At 51.7% G+C, this 23,594-nt stretch overlaps 1 protein-coding gene across 1 annotated transcript; it reads left to right on the top strand.

The window, feature by feature from the left end:
* The first annotated feature begins 1,290 nt into the window (after positions 1 to 1,290).
* KCNG4 (potassium voltage-gated channel modifier subfamily G member 4) lies at positions 1,291 to 22,010 on the top strand. The gene is made up of 4 exons (XM_049110629.1): positions 1,291 to 1,957; positions 2,411 to 2,617; positions 3,598 to 4,360; positions 15,007 to 22,010. Exons 3-4 carry the CDS (start codon positions 3,611 to 3,613, stop codon positions 15,775 to 15,777), a joined length of 1,521 nt encoding a protein of 506 aa, XP_048966586.1. The 5' UTR covers positions 1,291 to 1,957; positions 2,411 to 2,617; positions 3,598 to 3,610; the 3' UTR covers positions 15,778 to 22,010.
* The last annotated feature ends 1,584 nt before the right edge of the window (positions 22,011 to 23,594 follow it).

The raw sequence follows: 23,594 nt of genomic DNA on the forward strand, positions 1-23,594 counted from the left end.
TCCTTCACTAAAAATTAATTAATTAATTAATTAATTAATTAAATTATTGATTTGGGACGCCTGGCTCAGAGGTTGAACTGTGCCTTTGCCTCAGGTCGTGATCCCGGGGTCCTGGGATCAAGTTCTGCATCGGGTTCCCTGTGGGGAGCCTGCTTCTCCCTCTGCCTATGTCTCTGCCTTTCTCTCTGTGTCTTTCATGAAAGAATAAATAAATCTTTAAAACAAATTAATGAATAAATTCTTGATTTGAACCCACGCACTCCAGATGCAAAGAGGACTGACTGAGAGGCTGGGACAATTAGCCAGAGGTTAAGGTGGGATCAATAATAAACAGGGAAGGTAGGGAGACAGGGAGAGAGAGAGAGAAGGGGGAAAATCCAGCGTGAGCTGGAAAGATCATTTTGGAGTCTGGTTTATGAGAAGTGTTGGAGGAGCCCTGGAGTCTGAGAGAACTGGGGAGTCAGGGGAAGGGTGTAGAGCACGTCCATCACTAACAGGTGCCCTGCGGTCTCCCTCAGTGTTCGGAGGGTGAAGCCTGGGCCATGTGGGGTCCTGGTATTTTTGGAGTCACACTCAAACACTCACTACAGGAGACCAGTCAGAGAGGAGCTGCCACATTGAGGCAGGGAGTCCCACCCCCAGGTCGAACTCAGTCTCTGTGTGTGCAGATTCCAACTGGCAAGGTGACCTTGAGCAAATCTCTCGCCTGGACCTCCCGGCCTCATCTGCAAAATGGAACTGATAATAACTCACCTTCGGAAGCCAAGAGACTGGGCCCCAGAACCTCTTAAGAAAATTAAGAAGAGCCAATGTACATCGAGCACCTACAGGGGAAGATGGCTCTGCAGTCTGCACCATCACGGCTTCGACTGTCCTCATCTGACCACTGAGAAAACTAAGGCCCAGAGAGGTGAAGGGAATGACCAAGGACACACAGCATGGTGGTGCAGAGCTGAGGCTAGGACCCAGGTCCTGGAATTGGGCCTCCTCCTCCGGGAAGCCAAACCAGGAAGCCAAACCCACAGCAGAAGCCTCTTCCGTGGCTTCTGATGTGACCTCTCTGAACCATTTCCATAGGTTTTACAAACAAGGAAACTGAGGCTCAGAGGCACTAAGTCACCGGCCCAAGATCACCTGGCTATTCACCAGGGAGCAGGGGACCTGGGCGTGTGTGACTCCACACTCACCCCTCCTCCTAGTCCAGCACACAGCCTCTGGAGCTCCCACCCGGCACTCGGATGCCGGGCTTCTCTGGCTGAACCTGTCCCTGGGCTGGTGAGAAGCAGGAGAGTCCCCCCGGCAGCCTTTACCCGAGCACCTCCGCATCATCAGCAACCCCCAGAGCCTCCAGGGTGCGGGGACAGGTAGCTGCAGATGCCCCGGCGCTCTGCTCCAAGTCGCCCTCTGCTTCTCCCGAGTTATGCTCCTCCTTGGAGGGGAGGGAAGGACAGCTCTCCTTGCCTCCCAGGCAGTTGGCAGAGCCGCGGCGGCTGCTGCTGCTCCCGGCAGCCTGGTGATGGAGAGATTATTTCTAAGCCATCCCCCCCCCGCCCCCGCTTCTCTTGCAGGACCACACTGGCTGTCCCTGTGGGGCTCGGAGCGCAGAGCCCACTGCTGAAGCAGGACAGCTGGCTGGCGCCTTCCCAGCATGAACCCCTTGGACTCTCACCTCTCACGGGGGAACGGGCTTCGGGGTCCTTGTAAAAACCCCAGCCCACTGCCCGGGGGCCGTGCTGTGGCTGCTGGAGAGAGATGCAGAATGAATGTACCTCTGCTTTCGGGAAGAGGCAAGGCAAGAGAGGTTGGAAACTAACTCTGCCAGAAACTGCCGTGTTCAGAATTTTTCTTTTCTTCTCCTTCATCTCCACCACGAACCTGTCTCTTCTCTGGCCACTGAGACACGGGCTCCCCTCGCCCGGCAGAGAAACAGCTGGAAAAGGTTCCCTGAGACGAGAAGGTGAGTTAAACTTCAGGGGAGGAAGTTAGTGTTTGCTGCAGGGCTGGGGGTTTGCAGGACACTGTTACCATCCTTGTCCAAAGCTCTGTTTTGAATGAATCCCTTTCCTGGGCTCTGGACGGAGTTGTGTGCACCTGCTGTTTCGGGGGGCCGTGGATGGCAAAGTTGGGTCTGCGCAGTGAATGCAGACAGGGCAGGTTTTTTCTTTTCTTCTTCTTCTTCTTTTATCTTTTCTTTTCTTTTTTTTTTTTTTTTTTTTTTTGGTAGTGGTGGTGGGGGCAGTGTTCTAGAAAGAGCCCCAGGCTGGGAGACAGAGTCCAGGGTTGGATTTGGATTCACTGCGTGACCTTGGACAAGTCACTTCAGCTCCCTGAGTCTGGGGCTTTGCACTGGGAAAATGAGAATGCTCGGGAGGGACTCCTCAGATTTCAAAACAGTCTTTTCTCTCTGCAGGCTGCTCATCTTCCTCTGGCCATACGTTGTAAAGGAAGTAATGCATGCAGAGTAACAGAACGCTGCGTGGTGAGCGAGTGTGAAATGCTCGGGCTGTGATTCAACTCTTCGCTGCCTGCCGGAATCCAACTGGCTCTGAAATTGAGAGGAACTTTTATTTCCATTCAGCTGTCGAGTTCTTCTCTTGATTGGAGTGCATATTGGAATGTAAGGTTATAGATGCTCTGGAAACAGCTCTGGCCAGAATGAATAGTGTAGGAAATGGTTGCAGGGTGCCGAGGATGACAGAGGTTTTGGAGATTTTTTTTTTTTTTTAAATGCACGGGCTACATCTAAAACCCTTATTCTAGTCAAGTGCCTCAAATAAGTCTGAAATGGAGAGAGCATTAGAGGCCCCTTCACCTTGCAGATAACAAGACCGAGGTCCAGAGAGGGGGAGTCACTGGTTTAGGGATTCATGGCAAGGGGGGCTACGGCCAGCGCTCCGAGAACGTGGAGCACAGCTGTCATTGATAGCAAAGTCCGAGGAAGCAAATAAGGTCATTGTGGAGCTGCTCCTACGGGGCAGACACTCTGCCAAGCACTGTCACATTCCTTATTACTTTACCTTTCGGTGCCTCAGTTTCCTCATCTGTGAAATGAGCATACTAATGTTTATGTCGTGTTGTGGTGGTGGTGAGTTAATATAGAGGAAGCAGGTAGATTGGTGCCTGGCATCTGAGAAGTGTTCTAGAAGTGTTCCGAAGTAACGCCTCATGTATATTATTGCACATAACCCTCCCCGTGCCCAGGGAGATGGGTCCTCAAACTACCCCAGCCTGTAGGGATGACTCACGGAGGCTGAGTAATCCGCCCGGGCCGGCAGTCCCTAAGGGATCAGAACCCAGCGGTGAAGTCAAGAAACACTCTTAAGCTCTATTTTACCAACTGTGCCTTGTAAGTTTGGTACCAGACTTGTCATTGGCATGAATGAAGCTGAGATCAGAGAGGTTAAGCCACATGCCCAAGACTGCAGAGCCTGGAAGTGGCACAGCTCTGACCCGGGAAGGGATGCCATCGTCTCCTTTTGTTCACAGGTAGATCCCAGGTGCGTAAGAGGTGCCCAATAAACCCGTGAAGCAGCGGCAGCAAAGGGAACAGGAGGCAGTGTCCTGGCCCGAGACTGATTTCTCCCCATTGTCTTGCAGAACATCTCCAGCGATGCCCATGCCCTTCAGAGCCAGGGGGCTGCCTCCCGGCCATGGCCACCGGGCCTCCTGCAGCCCCCTGAGTCCGCTCCTGCCTGGCCCCCTGCAGCCGCCCCCCGCCAAGGGCCTTTACTACCGCAGGGCCCGCCAGGTGGGCGCCCTGGACGCCTCCCCGGCCGCGGACCTGAAGAAGGAGATCCTGGTCAACGTCGGGGGCAGGCGGTACGTCCTCCCCTGGAGCACCCTGGACGACTTTCCGCTGAGCCGCCTGAGCAAACTCAGGTTGTGCCGCAACCACGAGGAGATCTCACAGCTCTGCGATGATTACGACGAGGACAACCAGGAGTTCTTCTTCGACCGGAGCCCCAGTGCGTTCGGCATGATCGTGAGCTTCCTGGCGGCCGGCCGGCTGGCCCTGCTGCGGGGGACGTGCGTGCTGTCCTTCCGGGAAGAGCTGGCCTACTGGGGCATCGAGGAGGCCCACCTGGAGAAATGCTGCCTGCGCGAGCTGCTCAGGAAGCTGGAGGAGCTGGCCGAGCTGCGCCAGCAGGAGACGCTGCACCTGCGGCAGGAGGCCAGGCGCCCCTCGGGGGACCCCTCTCGCTGGGGGGTCTTCATGCACTGGCTGCGGGAGACCGTGGAAAACCCGCACTCCGGGCTCCCCGGCAAGGTCTTTGCTTGTCTGTCCATCCTCTTCGTGGCCACCACAGCGGTCAGCCTGTGTGTCAGCACCATGCCCGACCTGAGGGCCGAGGAAGACAAGGTGAGTGGCCCCTGACCACCGGGCATTGGGCCCAGTGCCCACGGGACTTAGGGGCCCATGAAAATGTCTAAGTATCTTTAAAAACAACAGAAAAAGAGATTATCATCTAGTGTGGATTGGATGCATTTTTAGACCAATGCAGTTGTGAAAGATCATTTTTAATGTTAATTAATTTATTATTATTATTATTATTATTATTATTATATTGGAGGAAAAGGCTCATGGAGGGCCAAGGGCCCACAAAAGTCATGAGGTGGCTTTGCCCCATAGTGGGCACGGTATTCACAAGCCCCCCCATGGTGTTCGCGGGCCAGGCAGGCCCGGCTTGCCTCTCCCGGCTCTGCGGACCACAGGCAAATTGCTTCAACCCCCTGAACCTTGGTTGCATCCTCCGCAAAACGGAGAACCATCGCTGTGAGGGTTCACACACTCCACACACTTACCACGTGTTTGCTGAGCGGCTACTCTGTGCCACGTACTGTCCCTGGCCCAATCCCTGCCTCCTTGAGCCAATGTGGTGGGTATCCCAGCTCCACATTCAGGTGGAGAAAGGGAGGCACCGGGCCTTTAGCTTTTTCCTTGGAGTTACAGAACCAAGATTCTTGGCTCTCAGTTTTCCTGCTTGTTACGTGGGTCCTGAGCCTCCCAGTCAGTCTCACTGGATGGGGGGAACTCAAGGATGAGTTAACTTCTAAGTTACTGTGCCCCAGGAAGCAACAGCAAAATAGGTTATCCTGCCCACTCTTGCTCTCTTTTTCCAGGAACTTGTAGGAGATTCCCCAGGGGCCAAGTAGTCTGAGAAATGACATATGATCTTAACATTTCATTGGGAAGTTTATTAGAGAGCTTGAAACTCAGAACTGGATTTGTTTCCTAATTGAAAATGTTGCTCCTGTCCTGCTCTACATTCCTCCATGGTTCCCCCTCACCCTAATCACGGAACTTACATTATAGCAGATGGAGGGAACTGATAAATAGAACACATATATATGATGAATGAACCCTGTGGATGGCCCATAATTGTCAGTTGACAATTTAAGGGAAGTTCCCTTCCCTTGAAGATATATCCCAGGGCAATATAGTAGAATCTGGAGAACTTTCCAGAAAGAAAGGACTTAAATGGAGAACCAGACCCTGGCTGGCACAGGGTAGGCTCTCAATAAATATGTGTGGGAATAACATGTATCTTGTGCAACCTATAAATGTTTTGTCCTACAGCAAACCAACCAAAATGTTTGACTTTCAAACAGCTTCCCCCCAACCCCCCCCCCACCCGGGGGGAGGACCATAGCTCCAAACACAGACATTGTTTTATTCTTTAGCACCAAATCATGTGATTTAAGAGCCTGCTCGTTCGCAGAAATATTTACACTTGGACACTGCAGTAAAAAATTAGGACAAAATAAGTGGCCTCTGTCCCCCGTCCCCAGAAGGACGCCCTTGATCTCAGCTGCTGAGGAAGGACCCCTAGATTTCCATCAACCTGTTCCTCAGGGATTTCCCAGAAGCCAGGATTTAGAACGTGCAGAGGGACAAGGTCTTTTCAAAGCCTAATACTCTGAAAATTACCCAAGGTTTGAACCTAGGCTTTGTTGACTGGGGACTCTGGAGATCAAATCAGAGGTCACTGGGAAGCCCGCAGGCCCAGCAGGCCCCAGTCTGGGCTCAGGAGCTCCTGGGATAAAAGGAGGTGATGCCCATGGCCCGGGTCCCCATCTGCGCTTTCACCTTGTGGAAACCACCTCTGTGTGTGCTTGCTCCCCGGAGAGAGAGGCTGGGAGGTGCTATCCTCAAAAAAAGTGTGTTTCCCTGTTTAGATGGTAATTTAAAGAACCAGGAGGCTGGCGAGGCGGTCTTTTTTTTTTTTTTTTTTTCCCAAGACTGCTTTACATTTACATAAAAAGACAATGTTCTCTCTAGCACCAAGCTTGTCCGATATTTCGTATTTGCCCTCAGGGATGTTCAGCTGGCCAGCTGCTTCTGGGGGCAGGCCCTGCCAGGAGGCCTGGGGGCCACATCGTCCTGGGGGCCTAGCAGCATCCATCTGTTCAGATGAATTAACACCACAGGGGTCGACAGACACGCCAGGACTGGGACCCACAGACCTCCTCCATCAGACACGGTGTCGTGCTGGGTGGCAGAGGCAGCTTTCCTTTTGCTTTTCCTTCTGCCTTTTTCCAGTGACCTCCCATGGAGTAAACTTGGCAGTTGGGTCTACACTCAAGGTTGGTAAATTACAAAAGAAGAGGGAGGAGGCCCTGTAGACAACAAGGACCATGCCACGTGCCTAAGCACCTCCCAAGTGCATCCAGCTTTTCCCACTTTCCTTGGAAGAGCTCAACCCGAAAGGGAGAAAGCACCGTGCTTATTTATGTGCCCTCCATGAGGCTGGCATTGGATCAATGGACTTAATCTTTGAACAACATTTCAAGAAATAGGTCTTACTACCACCTCCATTTTACAGATGAGTAAATTGAGGCTTGGGCAACATTTATCCTTTTCTTTTTTCTTTTTCTTTTTTTTTTTTTTCATTTATCCTTTTCTAAAGCTCAGTTAGTTATGTGAGCCAGGATTGAGCTCATCTACCAGCTGGTTCTGAAATCTGACTCCTTAGGTCACACAACACCGACTTTCACGGCTTGGCTGCTCTACCTCTGGTCTGGATGCTCAGCTCCGCAGCATTCGGCATCTCTGAGGCCGCTGGGGTTTGAGAAGCACAGCCCTGTCCAGCAGGATGGTTCAGAGTGCAGGTCCTCTGGGTTTGAATCGTGGCCTCACAACTCATGAACTCAGTGATCTCGGGGGAGTCCCTTAGCCTCCATGAGCCTGTTTGGTCATCTGTAAAATGGGGATGCTCCCGGCCCTCCCCCCATGGGATTATAATGAGGATTCAGAGTGATTTGCACACAGCAGTGGGAACAATGCTGATGCGTGAGAGGCATTTAATAAACATCAGTCCCATTAGTATTCACTCGTTAGGTCCTGGTCGACAGGATATCACAACGTCCCCCCTTCCCTTCATTCAGCAAGCTATTGAGTGCCTACAAATGATGCTCTTCTAGGCGCTGGAGACAGTAAGATACATTTCCTACCTTCCTGGAGCACTTATGCTGGCCATCCCGGTCCCTGGTTTTTAATCGAGGTGAAAATCACATAAGGTAATATTAACCACCCAAAGCTAGACGGCCCGGTAGCATTCGGTACATTTACAATATTGTACAGCCTCCACCTCTATCAAATTCCAAAACATTTCCGCTACTCCAAAATAAAACCCCGTGCCCATTAGCACTCACTCCCCAATCCCTCCCCACCCACCCAGCAACCAGCGCTGGGCCTTCCGCCTCCGTGAATTTCTCTATTCCAGACATTGTACGCAAACGGAATCACACCCCTGTGGCCTTCTGTGACCCCCTCTGTCACTCAGCGTGGTGTTTTCAGAGCCCATCCGCGCCGTAGACTGTACCAGGCTGGGCCAGCACAGGATGAAGATCCTTCTGAGGGCCCAGTAATATTCCACTGTCGCTGCAGGCCACAGTTGGCTTATCCCATCATTCAGGGACGAGTGCCACCGTCTCCGAGGCTCCACGCTTCCCTCTGCCTGTGTCCTCGGTCATGACCATCAAGCTGGTCATTCATCCCCAGCCCCCTTGCCATGTGGCCACGGCCCTGGCCGGACAGCTGGGCTGGTCAGGGCACTTCCCTCCCTCTGGATGGAGCACCTGCTCCGCCTCTCCTGACCGGTGCCTTCCTCCCTGCTGCTACCCGGATCCAGCAGCTAGGCAGTAGCCAGCGCGCCAGGGAGAGGAGCCAGGATCTCTAGCTCCTCGCGGCAGAGTTCAGATCCCAGCATTGCCGCGCCCTGGCTCCGCCCTGAGACCAGTCACCGTCCTGTCCTGTGCCTCTGTTTCCTCACCTACTCAGAAGCCGGTGCTGAGGACCGAACGGTCCTAGCCGTCACGCACCCACCAGCAGGGAGCCACCCCTGGCTGCGTTGACACCCCCTTAGGGACTCAGCTCACACCCCTCTGGCTCCTCCACCTGCCCGTCCGCTTGGCCCATCAGCCTCTCCCAGCCACGGTGAGCAGCGGGTGGCTCAGACGTCTTCTCTGTTTCATTCTCCATTCAGTCCTGCGTTCAGCAGACCTTTCCCGAGGGCCTCCTCTGTGCCCGAGACCCAGTGGTGACAAGTACGGGCACAAACCTCTCTCTAGTCCCAGCTCAGCCTTCGCTCGTTTCTCCTCCACTTTAGATTCTAGTCCTGCCCTGGAGGTTTGCTGGGGGCGTTCAGGGACCTTGCTGTGGGAGATGCGCGCTGATCCCAGCGGCGCAAAGCGCTCTCCCTCCTGCCTGTGCTTCCAACATCTTGCTAAGGGCCGGGGAAAGGAGGACGCAGACAGATTTTTTTAAACACCAGGTGGAACTATAGGGGCCCCTCGCTGGAACGATGCCCTTTCTTGGGTGGGTCACCGAAGTCACCCCGTGGGGTGCCATTTCCACCGCCTTCCCTTTCACGGAAAGCCTCATGCTGGAGCCAGCTCACCCTCCCCTGCCACTTTCTCAGATCATGAATCAGCTCCATAAAGAACTGCCTCGCTCTCAGTAGCTTCCCCGTGTTTGGTGACATTTGGTGATTGCTCCAGGGGATTCTTCTTAATCTGGCTTTTCGGTTTTGGGTTTTCTTCTTCCCCCTCCAGCTTCGTCTCCCTATATCATCTGCCCTATATGGGCAGCGTTCCCCACTCCCTGGACAGGACCTACTCCTCCTGCTTCACTGTGGCTCACCTGCTCTTCCTGCTTCATCACACGCCCCTGGCTCCATGCCTGACCCCGACCCCCATCTGCCCTCTGGCCCATGCTCCCAGAGCCCCTGTATTCTAGAGCTGGGGTGCAGGAAAGAGAGGGGCAGAAAGGAGCATGACCCCGGGGGGAGAGAGGATAGAGAGAACTGGCTCCCAGGGAAGGGGTGAGCCGGGCCGAGGAATGAGTCAGCAGGGCGAGGAAGCCACTCTGGACCACAGGCCGGGGCATGGATAGAGGAATTTGCAGGCAGAAAGGAGAAGACCTGAGCTGCTAAGCAGATAGGGACAAGCGCTGAGCTACCAGGGGGTGGCAAGTGGCTGATTCGGGCCTACTTCCATGGCCCCAGGGTGTGAGGAAAGCTCCAAGGTCAAGACTCTGGCCCCGAGTCCCTCCCAGATGGTGTTTCTGGAACTGGCCCTTCCTGCACCTGCATCATCTGCGGGGCAGACTGTCCATATGGGCCCCCAGCGACAGTGGTCTGCCCTTGCAGAGCCCTGCCTGTCCTCTGACCCCAGGGCTGTTCCTAAGCCTAAAGGCTCAGGGCAAAGTCGTGGGGCCCCTCAGTGCCTCACCCACCGACCTGCCTAGCTCAGGCTCGGGCCCTGGCTTCTTTTTTATTAAGACATAATCCGTATCCTACTAGGTCCCCTTGTAGAGTGCACACATCAGGGGTTTTTAGGGTATACTTAGGGGATCATCTCTTCTGTCCCAGAACATTTTCATCCTCCCACAAAGAAACCCTGCGCCCCTGTCCCAGTGTTCCCCATTCTCCCGAGCCCCCTTGGCCCCCGGCAATCATCAGCATACTTCTGCCTTTTCTGGACATTTTCTGTAAACGTGGTTTTCTTTTGCATGTGGCTCTCTTCACTGAGCCAAGGGCTATTCATCCACGCTGTAGCAGGTATCAGAGCTTCCTTTTTAGGGCTGAATAATATTCCACTGTGTGGATACAGCACAGGTTGGTTATCCATTCATTAGCTGATGGGTATTTGTGTTTGATTCTGCTTTTGGCTGCTGTGGATAAAGCAGCTGTGGACACGTGTGGACAAGTTTTTGGGTAGAAGGATGTTTTCAATTCCTTCTGGTGTTGAAGAAATATCCAAGTGTAGAATTGCCAAGTCATACAGCAAACGTGTTTATCGTTTTTTTTTTTTTCTTTAAACATGTATTTATTTTTGAGAGAGAGAGCAGGAGAGGAGCAGAGGGAGAGGGAGAGTCATAGCAGACTGTGCTGAGATCATGACCTGAGCTGAAACCAAAGGTCTGGAGCTTAATGGACGTGTGTTCAATTTCTGAGGAGCCACCACCCCCTGTCCCGCAGCTGCTGCACCATTTAGATTCTCACCCGAATGCTTGGCATTCCAGCTTCTGCACAGACTCACCCACACTTAATACTTGGTCCTTATGCTCCCAGCCTTCCTAGTGAGTGTGGTGGCATCTGATTGAGGTTTTGATTTCTTTTTTTTTAAGATTTTATTTATTTATTCATGAGAGACACACAGAGAGAGGCAAAGACATAGGCAGAGGGAGAAGAAGCCACCCTGCAGGGAGCCCAACGTGGGACTTGATCCCGGGACCCCGGGATCATGTCCTGAGCTGAAGGCAGATGCTCAACCAGAGCCACCCAGGTGTCTCTCGGTTTTGATTTCTGACCTTGATTGGTTTTCTAACTTTTCATGGTCAAAAATGAGACACATTTATGAAGTAAACAGAATGATGTTGAACCCCCAAGGATCCATGACTCAGTTTCCACCATGAGTCACTCTTGTTCTTTCCTGCTCCACTCCCTCCCCCACCCCAATCACTTATTATTACTGCCATTCACTTCAGTTTTATTTGTAAAATGTACACTCAGTGAAAGGGATAGATCTTAGCTGTACAACTGAACAACTGCGTATGCCCGCATCACCCGCACCTTCTGTTTAACATAGGAAATTCCTGTTCGCCTGGAAAGCTCTCTCGTGTTCCCTCAGAGCCCATCCCTACCCCACACAGAGGTGGCCGCTGTTTGGGTGATTTTGTCCACTGTCTTGAATGTCACATAGATGGAAGAGTGCATCCTCCTCTGCATGTGAGAGCACCCACGGCGTGGCATCGCTCACCCTCTGGTCTTCATAGACCTGACTCGCACTCTTGGCTGCATGGAGCAATCAGAGCAGACCTCTATCCACCGGTGGCGAGGCCCCTCAGGGAGGTGACATCCATCTTGGTTTGCCCAGGACCATGGGGCTCTGGTGACCTGGCACTTTCTGTGCTCAGAGCAGGAAAGATGTGGACAAATCAGGACTAGTTGTTCACCCTACTTACAAAATACAACCAAAAGCTTCCTCAGAGAAAAAGAAAGTTTTTGATTTCCCTCCTATTTTTCTCCAAACGTGGCTGGCCTAGGAATCATTTTCTTGGCTCAGACCCCATAAATCCCCACCTCAAAGGGGACATTTCTCAGAGGACTGGTGCTGGGAGGGTGGTTTCAGGATTTGAGCAGAGTAGCAGCACAGGGTGGTGATGCAGCAGAGGGCTTGCTGCAGTGCAGGGAGGTGGCCGGCAGGCCAGGCCAGAGGGAGGTGGGTAGTGCATGCCTTGAATAGCCAAATGCCCACACAGAGGCAGAGGAGCACCCGCAGAGCCTGTGCACCTCTCAGGAGTCACCTTCTTGAGCTATTGAGTCAATGGTCTGGAAAGGTTCTTCCCAGGCTACCAGAAGTCCTGAAGCCAAGGAGAAAACTTCCAGAATGTTACAACAGTGGCCTTGTAGGGGCAATCTGGCCCAGAGTCTGAAAAACTCCCAGATGCCATTGAGTCAACTGCAGGGCTTGCCAAAATGCAGATTCATGGGCCCCACTCCAGGGTTTGATTTTGTGGTGAGAGCCCAAGAATCTGCATATGTAACAAGCACTCTGGGTGATTCTGATGCAGGGTGTGCTAAATCCACTTTGAGAAATACTGTTCCAACCTCTTCACTGGAAACTGAAGCACAGAGAGAGGCAGGGACCACTACAAGGTCACACAGCAAGTCTGCAGCAAGACTAGGGAGTCAGGGCCCAAAACTTGTGGCACTCCAGGATTCTTTTTTTTTTTTATTGTATTTATTTATTCATGAGAGATATTATAGAGAGAGAGGCAGAGACACTGGCAGAGGGAGAAGCAGGCTCCTCGCAGGGAGCTCAATGTGGGACTCGATCCCCAGACCTCGGGATCATGCCCTGAGCTGAAGGCAGAAGCTCAACCGCTGAGCCATCCAGACATCCCACACTCCCAAATTCTGAAGCAAACCCTAGATGGTCAGGGCAAAGACCTCTTGTATGTTTGAGAAGTTCTTCCCCTTCCTGTAAAATCCAGGGAAAGGAGAAGGGTACTGTTGCCCTTGTACTGACCAGGCCGGCTGTGCCCATAACCAGTGGATCATCTCACAAGGATGGCTACCGTGGTAGATACAGTGAGAGATACAGTGCATCATCTGTAACCTGTGCATCATCTCGCACACATAGCCACAGTATATCGTGTGCCTGCAGGTGCAACAGCCTGCTCACTTCTGTGTGCCCATTTCCATTCACCACACTTCTCCCAGTGTAGAGAACCACAAGTCCAGAGAAGACAATGGATCTGCAGTCAGTGGAAGTGTGGGATTTGAACCTGAGTCACAGACACAGACAGGCACATTGAGATGGAGACAGACCACCCCATTTTCTCTCTTCCTCCAGCCTCTAGACATAAAAAGAGCATTTCGTTTCAATTCCGTATTCCTGTGGGCGCAGGCAGTGGAACTAAATTCTTTTTCCACTTCAGAGGTTTTTAATCCAAAGAAAACTGAAGTTGTCAACATCTTACTTTCCACTCAGGCAACTAGCTTTGGTCATTCATTCACTCATCCATCATATATATATATATATATATATATATATATATATATATATATGTGTGTGTGTGTGTGTATATATATATATACACACATATATATACATATACATATATATATATATACACACACATATATTACTTCTGGAAAGTTCTACGGCGCAGATTCAAACCTCAATCAACTAAATTAAGATTCTGAGGTCCTAACCAGGACATCAAGGGGTTTCAAAGCCCCCAGATGATTCTAATGTACAGCCAAGGCTCAGAACCACTGTGCCAGACCAGAGCTCCTTGAACTTCGATGTGCGCATGAATCACTTGAGAGATTGTTAAGATGCAGGTTTTGATTCCTTAGGGCTGGGGTGAGGCCCACGATTCTGTGTTTCTTACAAGCTCTCCAGGGAAGCTGATGCTTTTGGTCCGAGGGCCATGCTTTAAGTGGCACAGGGGCCAATGGAACTCTCTATTGGGAGCCAGGAGCCAGGCAGGGAGCATGAATGATGCAACAGTGAATCCACAGTAGCCCCCACCTAGCTGCAATCTCCAGAGGGCAACAGACCCTGTGTGAATAGTTGCAATCATCCATCACAGGGCTGTACCGGGGACACAGGAGCTCTCTCTGCCCCACCAGGCTCCAATCTCCCAGAATTGACATCTGCTTCTCTACTACTTTACCCCCGGAGCCTCGGAGCCTAGTACAGATGAGCCCTCCATGCATTTTTGTTGGATGAATGAATGAAGAATGGTAGGTAAGGAAGTTACAAAATACCATGCAGTGGCTGAGAGATCATCTACTATGTACGTGAGCTCAGGCAAGTCATTTCACTGCTTGGAACCATATCCTCGGCATAAAATGGGGTCACATTGCCTGCTCATGACATCACATGTAGCAGAAGTGACAACACTAGAACAATGCATGGAACACAAAAGGGGCTTAGATTAGTGAAGGTGAAGGTTGGTTGCTATAACAAAGAGGCCCCAAGATAGAATGGCTTTAAACAAAATAGATATTGGGTGGTGGGCACCTGGATGGCTCAGTAGTTAAGCATCTGCCTTTGGCTCAGGTCGTGATCCTGGGGTCCTGGGATTGAGTTCTGCATCGGGCTCCATGCAGGGAGCCTGCTTCTCCCTCTACCTATGTCTCTTACTGCCTCTCTCTCTGTGTCTGTTGTAAATAAATAAATAAAATCTTTAAAAAAATGACAAGAAAACAAAATAGATATTGGGGCCCCAACTCTTGATTTCGGCTCAGATCACGACCTCAGGGTTATGAGACGGAGCCCCGTATCTGGCTCTGCACTCGGTGTGGAGTCAGCTTGAGATTCTCTCTCCTACTCCGTCTGCCCCTCCCCTCCCGAAAATAAAATTAAAAAAAAAAAAGATACTGATTTCTCTTGCAAAGAGGGATGAGGTGAGTGAGCAGCTCTCAGTTGGAGACTCAAGATTGTTTCCACTCCATCCCACTTCCCACTCCATCCTCTCCTGGGGCATTGGTCCAATCTGTAGGTTCTAGGCTGGGTTGCAGGGCCATGTGGGTTGCCCCAGCTGACAATGAAAAAGTATGTAGGAACTCACACCAACATCCTAAGTCCTGGGATGGGAGGTGGCACACATCACTTCTGTTCACATTTCATGAGTGGGTTCTTTGTTATTTGGCCACACTTTGCTGCAAGGGAGGCTGGAAAGGGTGGTCCCCGATCTAGCTGACTGGCCACGTGCCCGGCCACAACTCGAGAGCTATCTAAAAAGGGGATTTTGAGAGTCTACAGCACACGGAGCTCAATTGAGATCGAGAGATGATAGGTAATATACAAACAGAGAAAAACTATATGGTATAAATAGAATCTATATAGAACCTATAGATATATATGGTATTGATACTGATGTCGATGTCACTACAGATACAAGGAGTCACTTCTCGGCATGGTTTCTTCCTCCCTTCCCAGCGCTGCCGCCCACCACTCTCATCCTGCATTTTATCGCCTCCCCAGGGTGAGTGCTCTCAGAAGTGCTACTATATTTTCATCGTGGAGACGGTCTGCGTGGCCTGGTTTTCCCTGGAGTTCTGTCTGCGGTTTGTCCAGGCCCAGAACAAGTGTGAGTTTTTCCAAGGCCCCCTGAACATCATCGACATCCTGGCCATCTCCCCGTACTACGTGTCCCTGGCGGTGTCAGGCGAGCCCCGGGAGGATGGCGAGAGGCCGGGCGGGGGCTCGTACCTGGAGAAGGTGGGGCTGGCGCTGCGGGTGCTGCGGGCGCTGCGCATCCTCTACGTGATGCGCCTGGCCCGCCACTCGCTGGGGCTGCAGAGCCTGGGCCTCACCGTGCGCCGCTGCACGCGCGAGTTTGGCCTGCTCCTCCTCTTCCTCTGCGTGGCCGTCACCCTCTTCTCCCCTCTGGTCTACGTGGCCGAGAACGAGTCCGGGCGGGTCCTGGAGTTCACCAGCATCCCGGCCTCCTACTGGTGGGCCGTCATCTCCATGACCACGGTGGGCTACGGAGACATGGTCCCGCGCAGCGTGCCGGGCCAGATGGTGGCCCTCAGCAGCATCCTGAGTGGGATCCTCATCATGGCCTTCCCAGCCACATCCATCTTCCACACCTTCTCGCACTCCTACCTGGAGCTCAAGAAGGAGCAGGAGCAGCTCCAGGCGCGCCTTCGCCACCTGCAGCACGCCGCCACGGCCAGTGAACACGAACTCCTGGGTGACGTCGACGACCTGGTCCCAGAGGGCCCCTCCTTGCCCACTAACTACATTTAACTCAAAACCCTCCATGAAAAGGGCAGGACTGCAACTCAGCGCCCTCAGCTGACCCAGCTAGAGAACACCAGGTGTAGACCGTCTGGTAGGATGTTTCTAGAGCTCCAGGGTCTCTCCCAAAGCTGGGAGGGGCTCAAGGCCACAGCTGTTTGCTTGTTGTGATTCTTGACCCCACCGGCCATGGCAATTCTGGCTATCATTATGGATGCTCCCTGCCTTTTCCCCCCTCTCTGCACCTTGCTGAGCACATTGGCTCTTTCTGTTAGGTCAGCCATCCTCCACTCCTCTTCCTCCCCTGCAGTCTTCCATGCCCCAGGCTGGGTTCTGGATGCACAGAACTGACCCTACAGAACTCCATTCCTCCCCCTGAGGCTCTCTTTCCAGGCTCACCCTACCAACAGGAACCAGAGGGGTCAGTTACTGCAAACCCCTCTGATCAGATATCGCCACCCAGCCCTATCGCAGGTTCCAGCAGAGATCAATATGTCCTCTCCCCACTCACCATCGCCAGTGGCATTTCCCGAATGCTGCTGCCTCCTCCCCGGCTCTGGAAGCTTTTAGCCAAGAAGGCAGAACTGGCCTCAGTGCTAAACCCCATATTGGGAGCTGGTGGCCTGCCATTCCTCCTGATGTGCCTGGAACCTGGGCAGGCATGCCACTTGCCAGCACAGCAGGCCCTCCTTGGCCAACTGGACTCTTATTGGGACATTCTCCAATTATCCAGCTCTTGGCCCTGACAGAGGCTAACTCTTGCAGGGCACTGCATTGTCCCTGGAGAGAACCATTCCTGCTGCTGGTTCCTCCAGCCCTGAAGAGACCTCGGCTTTCCACCCTCAGCTCAGCCAGCCACCGCAGATGCAGTATAGCTTCAGTGCAGAAATGTGAGCAGCCTTAGAATCTGCCCCTTGCCGCCATGCACGACCAGTGTAAATTCCTCCGCTTTTATTTAAGTATGTTTGTCAATTTAGGTATTCATTCACGAACAGATTCAGCCCTTTGCATCCAGTGGAGGAAGCAGAGGCAGGATCAAGTTGTTCAAGCTAAAAGCAGTGTGTGCTGAGGCCAGAACCATGAATCCTGAGCCACCAGCTCACAGAGGGCTTCACCCAGACCCAGGAGGGGTTGAATGAGGAGGAATGTTCTGGGAGCTAAAGTTGGGAGGGGGTGGGAATGGGAAGGTGGTAGGCTGTGAGGGCTGAGCAGAGGATCTGGGCTTTCTGGTAGATGCTGGAGGAAGCAGTGATGTGGCTACACAGCAGGTGTGGATGAAGACGGTTAGGCAGCGTGCAGGGAGACCTTCGTGGGGCAGAGAATGACCAAGTGGCTCAGACAGGTTCTGAGGACCTCCTTCCTCTAATTATTAGTTGTATGAGGAGTGCCAAGTCCTGGTGTCACTTATTTTCTGGGGGAGGCCTCGATGGCACCTTCCTTGAATGACACAGCTGTGCACATTACAGTTGGCTGGAAACCCACTGCAGAAGGCGCACTGGGACATGCACCACATGGAATGGTGGTGGTGAGGTTGTCAGGGATGGGTGGATCCAATGTCATCTGTGTGTAAGCACGCCAGTGTTTCATCATCGGAGACAGCTTGCCTGCTCTTCATTCATTCTGCTGGCATTTAGTGCAGGCCCACCATGTGCCAGTCACCTGCCTTCCTCTGACTGCAACACCAGGCACCACACCAGCTCTGGCCCAGGGCAGCATCCTGTACAAGCATCTGGCTGCAAGCTAGCCTCATCTCGAGGGTAGCCCTCATTCCCTTCTGGGAACCCTCCCAGCTGAGAGGGTAGATGCCTCCATCCCTCCAGACCCTCCAAATCTACAGGTCGACCCCAGTCCTTCCCACACTGACATTTCACCAAGGAAGTTCTTTGCAGAGTGGCACGGTGGTCACACACAAGGAAAGCCCCTCTGTAAAATCCCTACCCCATGCCATCTGCCCCAGGAAGTGAATAGCATAGTCTCATGAGCTTTGGGTGCTTGTGACCTGAATGCTCACTCAGGCCCTGATTTTCACTCTCTGTGACTGTAACTCCTTTCCCTCTGCCATATGTGGGGCTTTGGCCAGATCTGTGATTTTTCTGACAGGGGCTCTGGCAAGACCCTCGGGGTTGCTTTGTGCACAGAGAGCTCTGCATCCCAAGGTAAAACATTTGAAAAGAATGATTTTGAAAAGGATGAAGAATTTCTAGACACCCTCCCACCTCTAGCCAGGTCCCCTTGAATTGAGGTGGGGAGCTCACCTCCAGAACCAAGGAAGAATCCTCGACAGCCCGTAGAAGGCCTGGGAGCCACATCGGACCCCACACCCGGCCCTCCCTCTTCTCCTGGGAGGCCTTTTTTTCTGTGCTGCATGTGTGCCTGGTGCAATAATTCCTCACTGCAGTTCTGCCCATCCTGTGATGGCTTCCACCTAGGCAGCTCCATTCTTTTCTGGTTCATATTCCAGCCATCTGAGCAAAAGGGTGCCAGGACTAAAAGAAACCTAGGTAAGCCCATCCCCAACCTTACAAGATCCTACAGCATCTTAATACATGCCCGGTGGAAATTCTACCAAATTAGAAGTGGAAAATTAGAATTGATTGCTCACATGTGGGGTTTAATTAAACGCTCTATTTTTTTCTCCCCAGTAATAGCCCCAGGGACTGGTCTAAGTAGAATTTGTCTAGCCAGCTTCCCTTCATGCTGATTGGATGGGATAGAGATGACAAGTGAGTTGCTAGGTGGTCTCTTCCTCCCCACTGGCTGAAAGGAGTCTTGCCAGTCCCTTAAGGGCTTGTTTTCTCTGAGGTCAATGGGCATGAGTGCGGCCAAAGGTTGAAATTTTCCAGCCAAAGGCAAAGGGTAGCTGGCCCTTTACTTCAAGCAATTTTATGTTGTGTCATAGACGTAGCTCCCACAGATCATTTTATTATTATTATTATTGTTATTATTATTATTTTCATTGAAGTGCAGTTGACACACAATGTTACATTAGTTGCAGGTGTACAACACAGTGATTGAACAAGTCTATACATTATGCTGTGCGCACCCCAAGTGTGGCTACCATCGGGATAACTTTAAAATGTTGGTCTCTAACCAGAGTCGAGCCCAAGAAGTGACTTGGGGATGGATAGGTTAATTCTTCAACCTGGTGCCAGTGGGGGCTCCACCCACTGACTCTATTTTGAAGGCTTATAGGACTTGAGAAATTGGTAACTGGACAGCTCATCAGAATACTATGTAAGCAGGGAGCTTCCATGAGGGGGTCTGTGAACCTCTGGAGATTATGTGAATCTCAAAGTGCATAGTTTCAGAAACCAGTCCAACAATTTTTATCAGATCCTCAAAGGAATCCATGGCCCCTATGAAAGGATAAGAAATTACTAAGTAAATCAAGTCTCATATTTTAAGGTGAAGGGACCAAGGCTCAGAGAGGGAGAGCCACCTGCCCAAGGCCACACAGCCAGTTTACTTCATTAAATCCAAGCATCCTGGTTTCCAGCAGAATACTCTTTCTCGTGTACCATGCTTTAGCACTTAGGCTCTTCTGAAGGGGGCCCAAGCCCTCAAAGAAAATATTCAAGACAAGAGTACAACAAGAATATAATTTTGCCGTGCTACCCTGAGTAGAGTAAGCAGGGTTGTGTTGGGGTACCTCCGGCACAAGCTGTCACCCTTCCTTTGTCATATCACAGTGGATATGGTGACTGATTCCACTGGCCCTTCCTTTTCTCACTGATCCCATGGAGAGGTTGGACCAGGTGGTTAGGAAAGTCCCTCCAGGCTTGGACAGAATGTGATTCTGGGTAGCAACTTTCACTGCAACAATCTATGCCACGGAGGGCCAGGTAAGATGCCAGGAGAAAGGTAAAATAAACAAACCATAGTCCCTGACTGTCCACAGAACTACTCCCTTAGCAAAAATCATCAAGTAGTTCAAGTTTGAATAGAAAGTCACTGAGATCTCTGTCCACCAGCTGCCCACCTCGTTCCTACCCACCCACCTGGGCTCCTGGCCCCCAACCTGAGGCCTGCAGGTGCCTGGCTAAGCAGCTGTGCCTGCCAGCGCCTGCCTCTCACCAGGGGCACTGGACGCTGATAACTCTTCCTCATACTGATACGTGAATAATGGGCTGCACTTCCTGAGTGATTACTAGTCACTAGGCAACTGATTCTTTAACATTTTATTTGGGAAACATCAAACAAAAAATTTGCAAGAACAAAATCAGTACGTACATGCAATACCTGAATACACCTCTTTTTTTAAAGCATGTTTTGCCATTTGCTTTGCTTTATCATTTACTATCGTTTTATTATATATAAATAGTAAATTTTTTTGACCATTTGAGAGCAAGTTGACTACATCACAGCCCTTTTAGAACTTTGCTTTTAGAACTTTAGATTGTAGGGGCACCTGGATGGCTCAGTCCGTTAAGCATCCTACAGTTGGCTTTGGCTCAGGTTGTGATCTCAGGGTCCTGGGATGGAGCCACCCCACACACTTGGGGCTCCACATTCTGCAGGGAGTCTGCTTCAGGTTTCTCTGTCTCCCCCTCTCCCTGCTTGTGCTCGCTCGCTCTTGCTCTCTCTCTCCCTCTCAAATAAATAAATAAATAAGTCTTTAAAAAAAAAAAAAAACAACTTAAGAATGTAGCACTAGAAGGTCTGTCAGAAAACCATCAGTCCAAGAATTCTTAGCAGAGAGTTTCCAAGACGGCCAGTGAGCCTCTGGAGGTGACAAGCCACAAAGCATGTACGTACATGCATTTCAGAGTGTGAAATGTGAAGTGATTTCTTGGATTCTCAAAGGAATCCATGATTCACCCAAAAAATAAAGGGGGGGGAAGCCCGAAAGTAAATCACCTCTTTCATTTTAAGGTGGAGAGCCAAAGAGACCTGGAATATTCGGGAGCGGGGGGGGGGGGGTCTCCCTCTTAAGAACAAGGATATTCTCAGTTACCAACATCAGGACATTTAACCTTGGCACAATATTTTAATCTAACCTATTGTCTGTTCCAATTTTGTCAGTTGACAAAATAATATCCTTTACAGCTTTTCCCTCAGCAGGACAGGTCCAGCATTGACTGGAGAAGGCATTTATGCGGTCTATCTCTTTAGCTTCCTGTAATCTGGACTGTTCCCACAGCCTTCTGTGGAATTTCTGATGCCGAAGTCTGGGATGAATATAGCCCTTCCTTTCTAATAGAATGTGCCTCATTTTGTGTCTGTCCCGTATCTCTGCATGCCCAGACTGAGGCTCTGCACCCCCAGCCAGCCTCGGCATCCATGTGCTGGTGTCCCTCTCAGGGTGTCACATCCAAGGGCACCGTGCCCCTCATTGAGGATGTGCAAACCCTTTGTCTGGGAGGTGACCCCAGGAAGTGCTGGCATGGGGTGGAAAGTAAGAAAGGGAAAGGGAGCCAGGGAGAGCTGGCTGGGCCCAAAGGCATTCAAAGAAAAACAGAATTAATTGACTGTGATCATGCAGGCCAGGTAGGATGTGCCAGAAGGCCAGGTGTGCATAGGCCACGCCTGGGAGGAGGAGAGAGTGTCCTCCCTGCAGATGAACTAGTCCCTGAGGCTCAGAGCAGGACTTCTCTCTTCACCTGTGACCAGGAGGGGACCCGGTGGTGCCCTTCCCTGACCTGCCAGTTGGGGAGCAGCCGGGCCCACAGATTCTTAGAGCGAAAGAATCTGCCCATTTTACACGTGTGGATGTGAGGGCTGAGGGAGGGGATGTAATGGGGCAAACCACACAGCCCGAATTGGCAAAGCCGGGCCTGCCAGGCTGGTGCCCTCGGCTCTGATCCTCGGCCGGCACCTGCTCTATCCGGCATTTGATGTCTAACCGAAGGGGCACCTCCAGGAACATGATGTTGGTTAAAAATAGAACAAAGGGCTGTCCCCGAGAGCCCTGTGGCTCCCTGGTCATCCAAGGGGCCCTGGCTGAGGCTGTGCTCACAGCCCTGCTCCAAACAACACGTGAAAAACGTGGCGTGACTTTCATAACTCACCTTTGCTCTAAGCGGGACAAAACCAAGGGCGACTGGGAACGGGATGAATTTGGGCGCCCCGTGCTAAAATTAGCCAATCTCGCAGTTCAAAGGCTTCCATGTACTTGGCCAATGACCAGCTTAAACTAAGATCCCCTGAGGAGCTCAGCAGTGTCACCTGGCGCCTTCCTAAGCTTCAGGGCTCCCGCGCACCCTGCGACTCCGAGAGAAACATTAAACAATGTTAAAAAGTGACGCTGTGGCTTCTCTGCTGTATTGGGGCAGGTCTAGTCATGGGGCCACCAGGTGAGGGGTGGTCGGGGTCAGGGGGTCACCACCCCTGGGCCGCAGCAAGACCATTCAGGGAGGGACGATCGTCGGGTTCTGGAGCAGTATCTCCAATGTGTCTGCCATGTGCCAGATGTTGTTCTAGCACAACGGAGATGGTAGTTAGCACAACAGATGCTGCTGTGGTCCTGAGTGGAGGGGAGGTGGGGAGGTAGGAAGTCAGGCCACAGGTAAGTCCAGAAGGACATAAACAGGACAAGCATGGCTTGTGGTAAGTCCTAGGAAGGAAGAGGGCGGTGTGATGACACCAGTGACGTGGGGGCAGGTGGGCGCCTAATGCAGACAGGCTTCTGGGGAGGTCTATCTTCGTTCTTTCAGATCTCTGGGCTCCCCCAGAAGCAAACTCTGATTCAAGGATTTACACGCAGGTGGTTTATTTGGGACATGATCCTGACAAGCACTGGCTGGAGAGAGAGAACTGAGCTGGAGAAGGGAAGGCAGCCCATCCAGGGTGTAGGTCAAGCCCACAGGCAATTGGAGTTGAAGGCTGTATGTACTCCAGTTCTCTGGGAGAGAGTGTACCCAGGAAAATGCCAAGGGTTTTGGTATGAAGGTAAATTTCCCTCTCATCAAGACTCCTGTCCCAGCGTCCAAACAGGCACAGCTGGACACTTTCTAGGATATGCCCATAAATATCAGTTTGGAGGGGCTTCTGGGTGGCTCAGTTGGTTAAGCATCCGATTCTTGATTTCGGCTCAGGTCATGATCTCAGCATCATGAGATCGAGCCCCTTGTTGGGCTCCATGCTGGGCGTAGAGCCTACTTGGGATTCTTTCTTTCACTCTCCCTCTGCCCCTCCCCAACTCCCACTCATTCTCATGCTCTCTCTCTTAAAAAACAAAAATAAATCAGTTAGGAATGTTTCATTTCCAAATACAGGAAACCCTGCCCAGACTTTGCAAAACAAGCAAACAAAAGGAGACGTACTGGCTCTTAGAAGTGAAAATCCAGATGGAGTCAGGTATGGTTTGTTCTAGGAGTTTGACCAATGTCATCAGCATCAAACCAACTCAGAGTCTCTGCATCCCCCCTCTGTCTCCCTGGGTGTGTCAGCTTCACCCCTGAGGCTCCCCTCATGGCCACAAGATGGCTATCCAAGCTGCAAGTCTCACACCCTCACTTCCCCAAGACCATGGAAGAGAAAAGCCTTTTGTTCCCCAGAATCCCTAGCATGTGTGTCCATTGAGTCTTAAGGCAGAGCAGCTTATGGCCATGCCCCTGAAACAACCACGGTGACCACGCTGATTGGCTTAGGAGAGTTGTGGCTCACCCTGGAGAAGACAGGCTCAATCTCACCGAAACTACATGACTGAGAATGAAGAGGGTGAGTTCCCAGAGGAAAACCACGGCACCCTTCCAAGAGAGACAGAAGGAGGTGCTGGGCAGCCATGGCATCATTTGGAATAATCACAGTGTCTGTGGGATGTCAGCTGTGTGATGTCGGCACTTCCCACCCCATCACCTCACACCCACACCTGGATTCCCCCAGCT

This window comes from Canis lupus, chromosome 5 (assembly GCF_003254725.2).
Source record: "Canis lupus dingo isolate Sandy chromosome 5, ASM325472v2, whole genome shotgun sequence".
Taxonomy (NCBI): domain Eukaryota; kingdom Metazoa; phylum Chordata; class Mammalia; order Carnivora; family Canidae; genus Canis; species Canis lupus.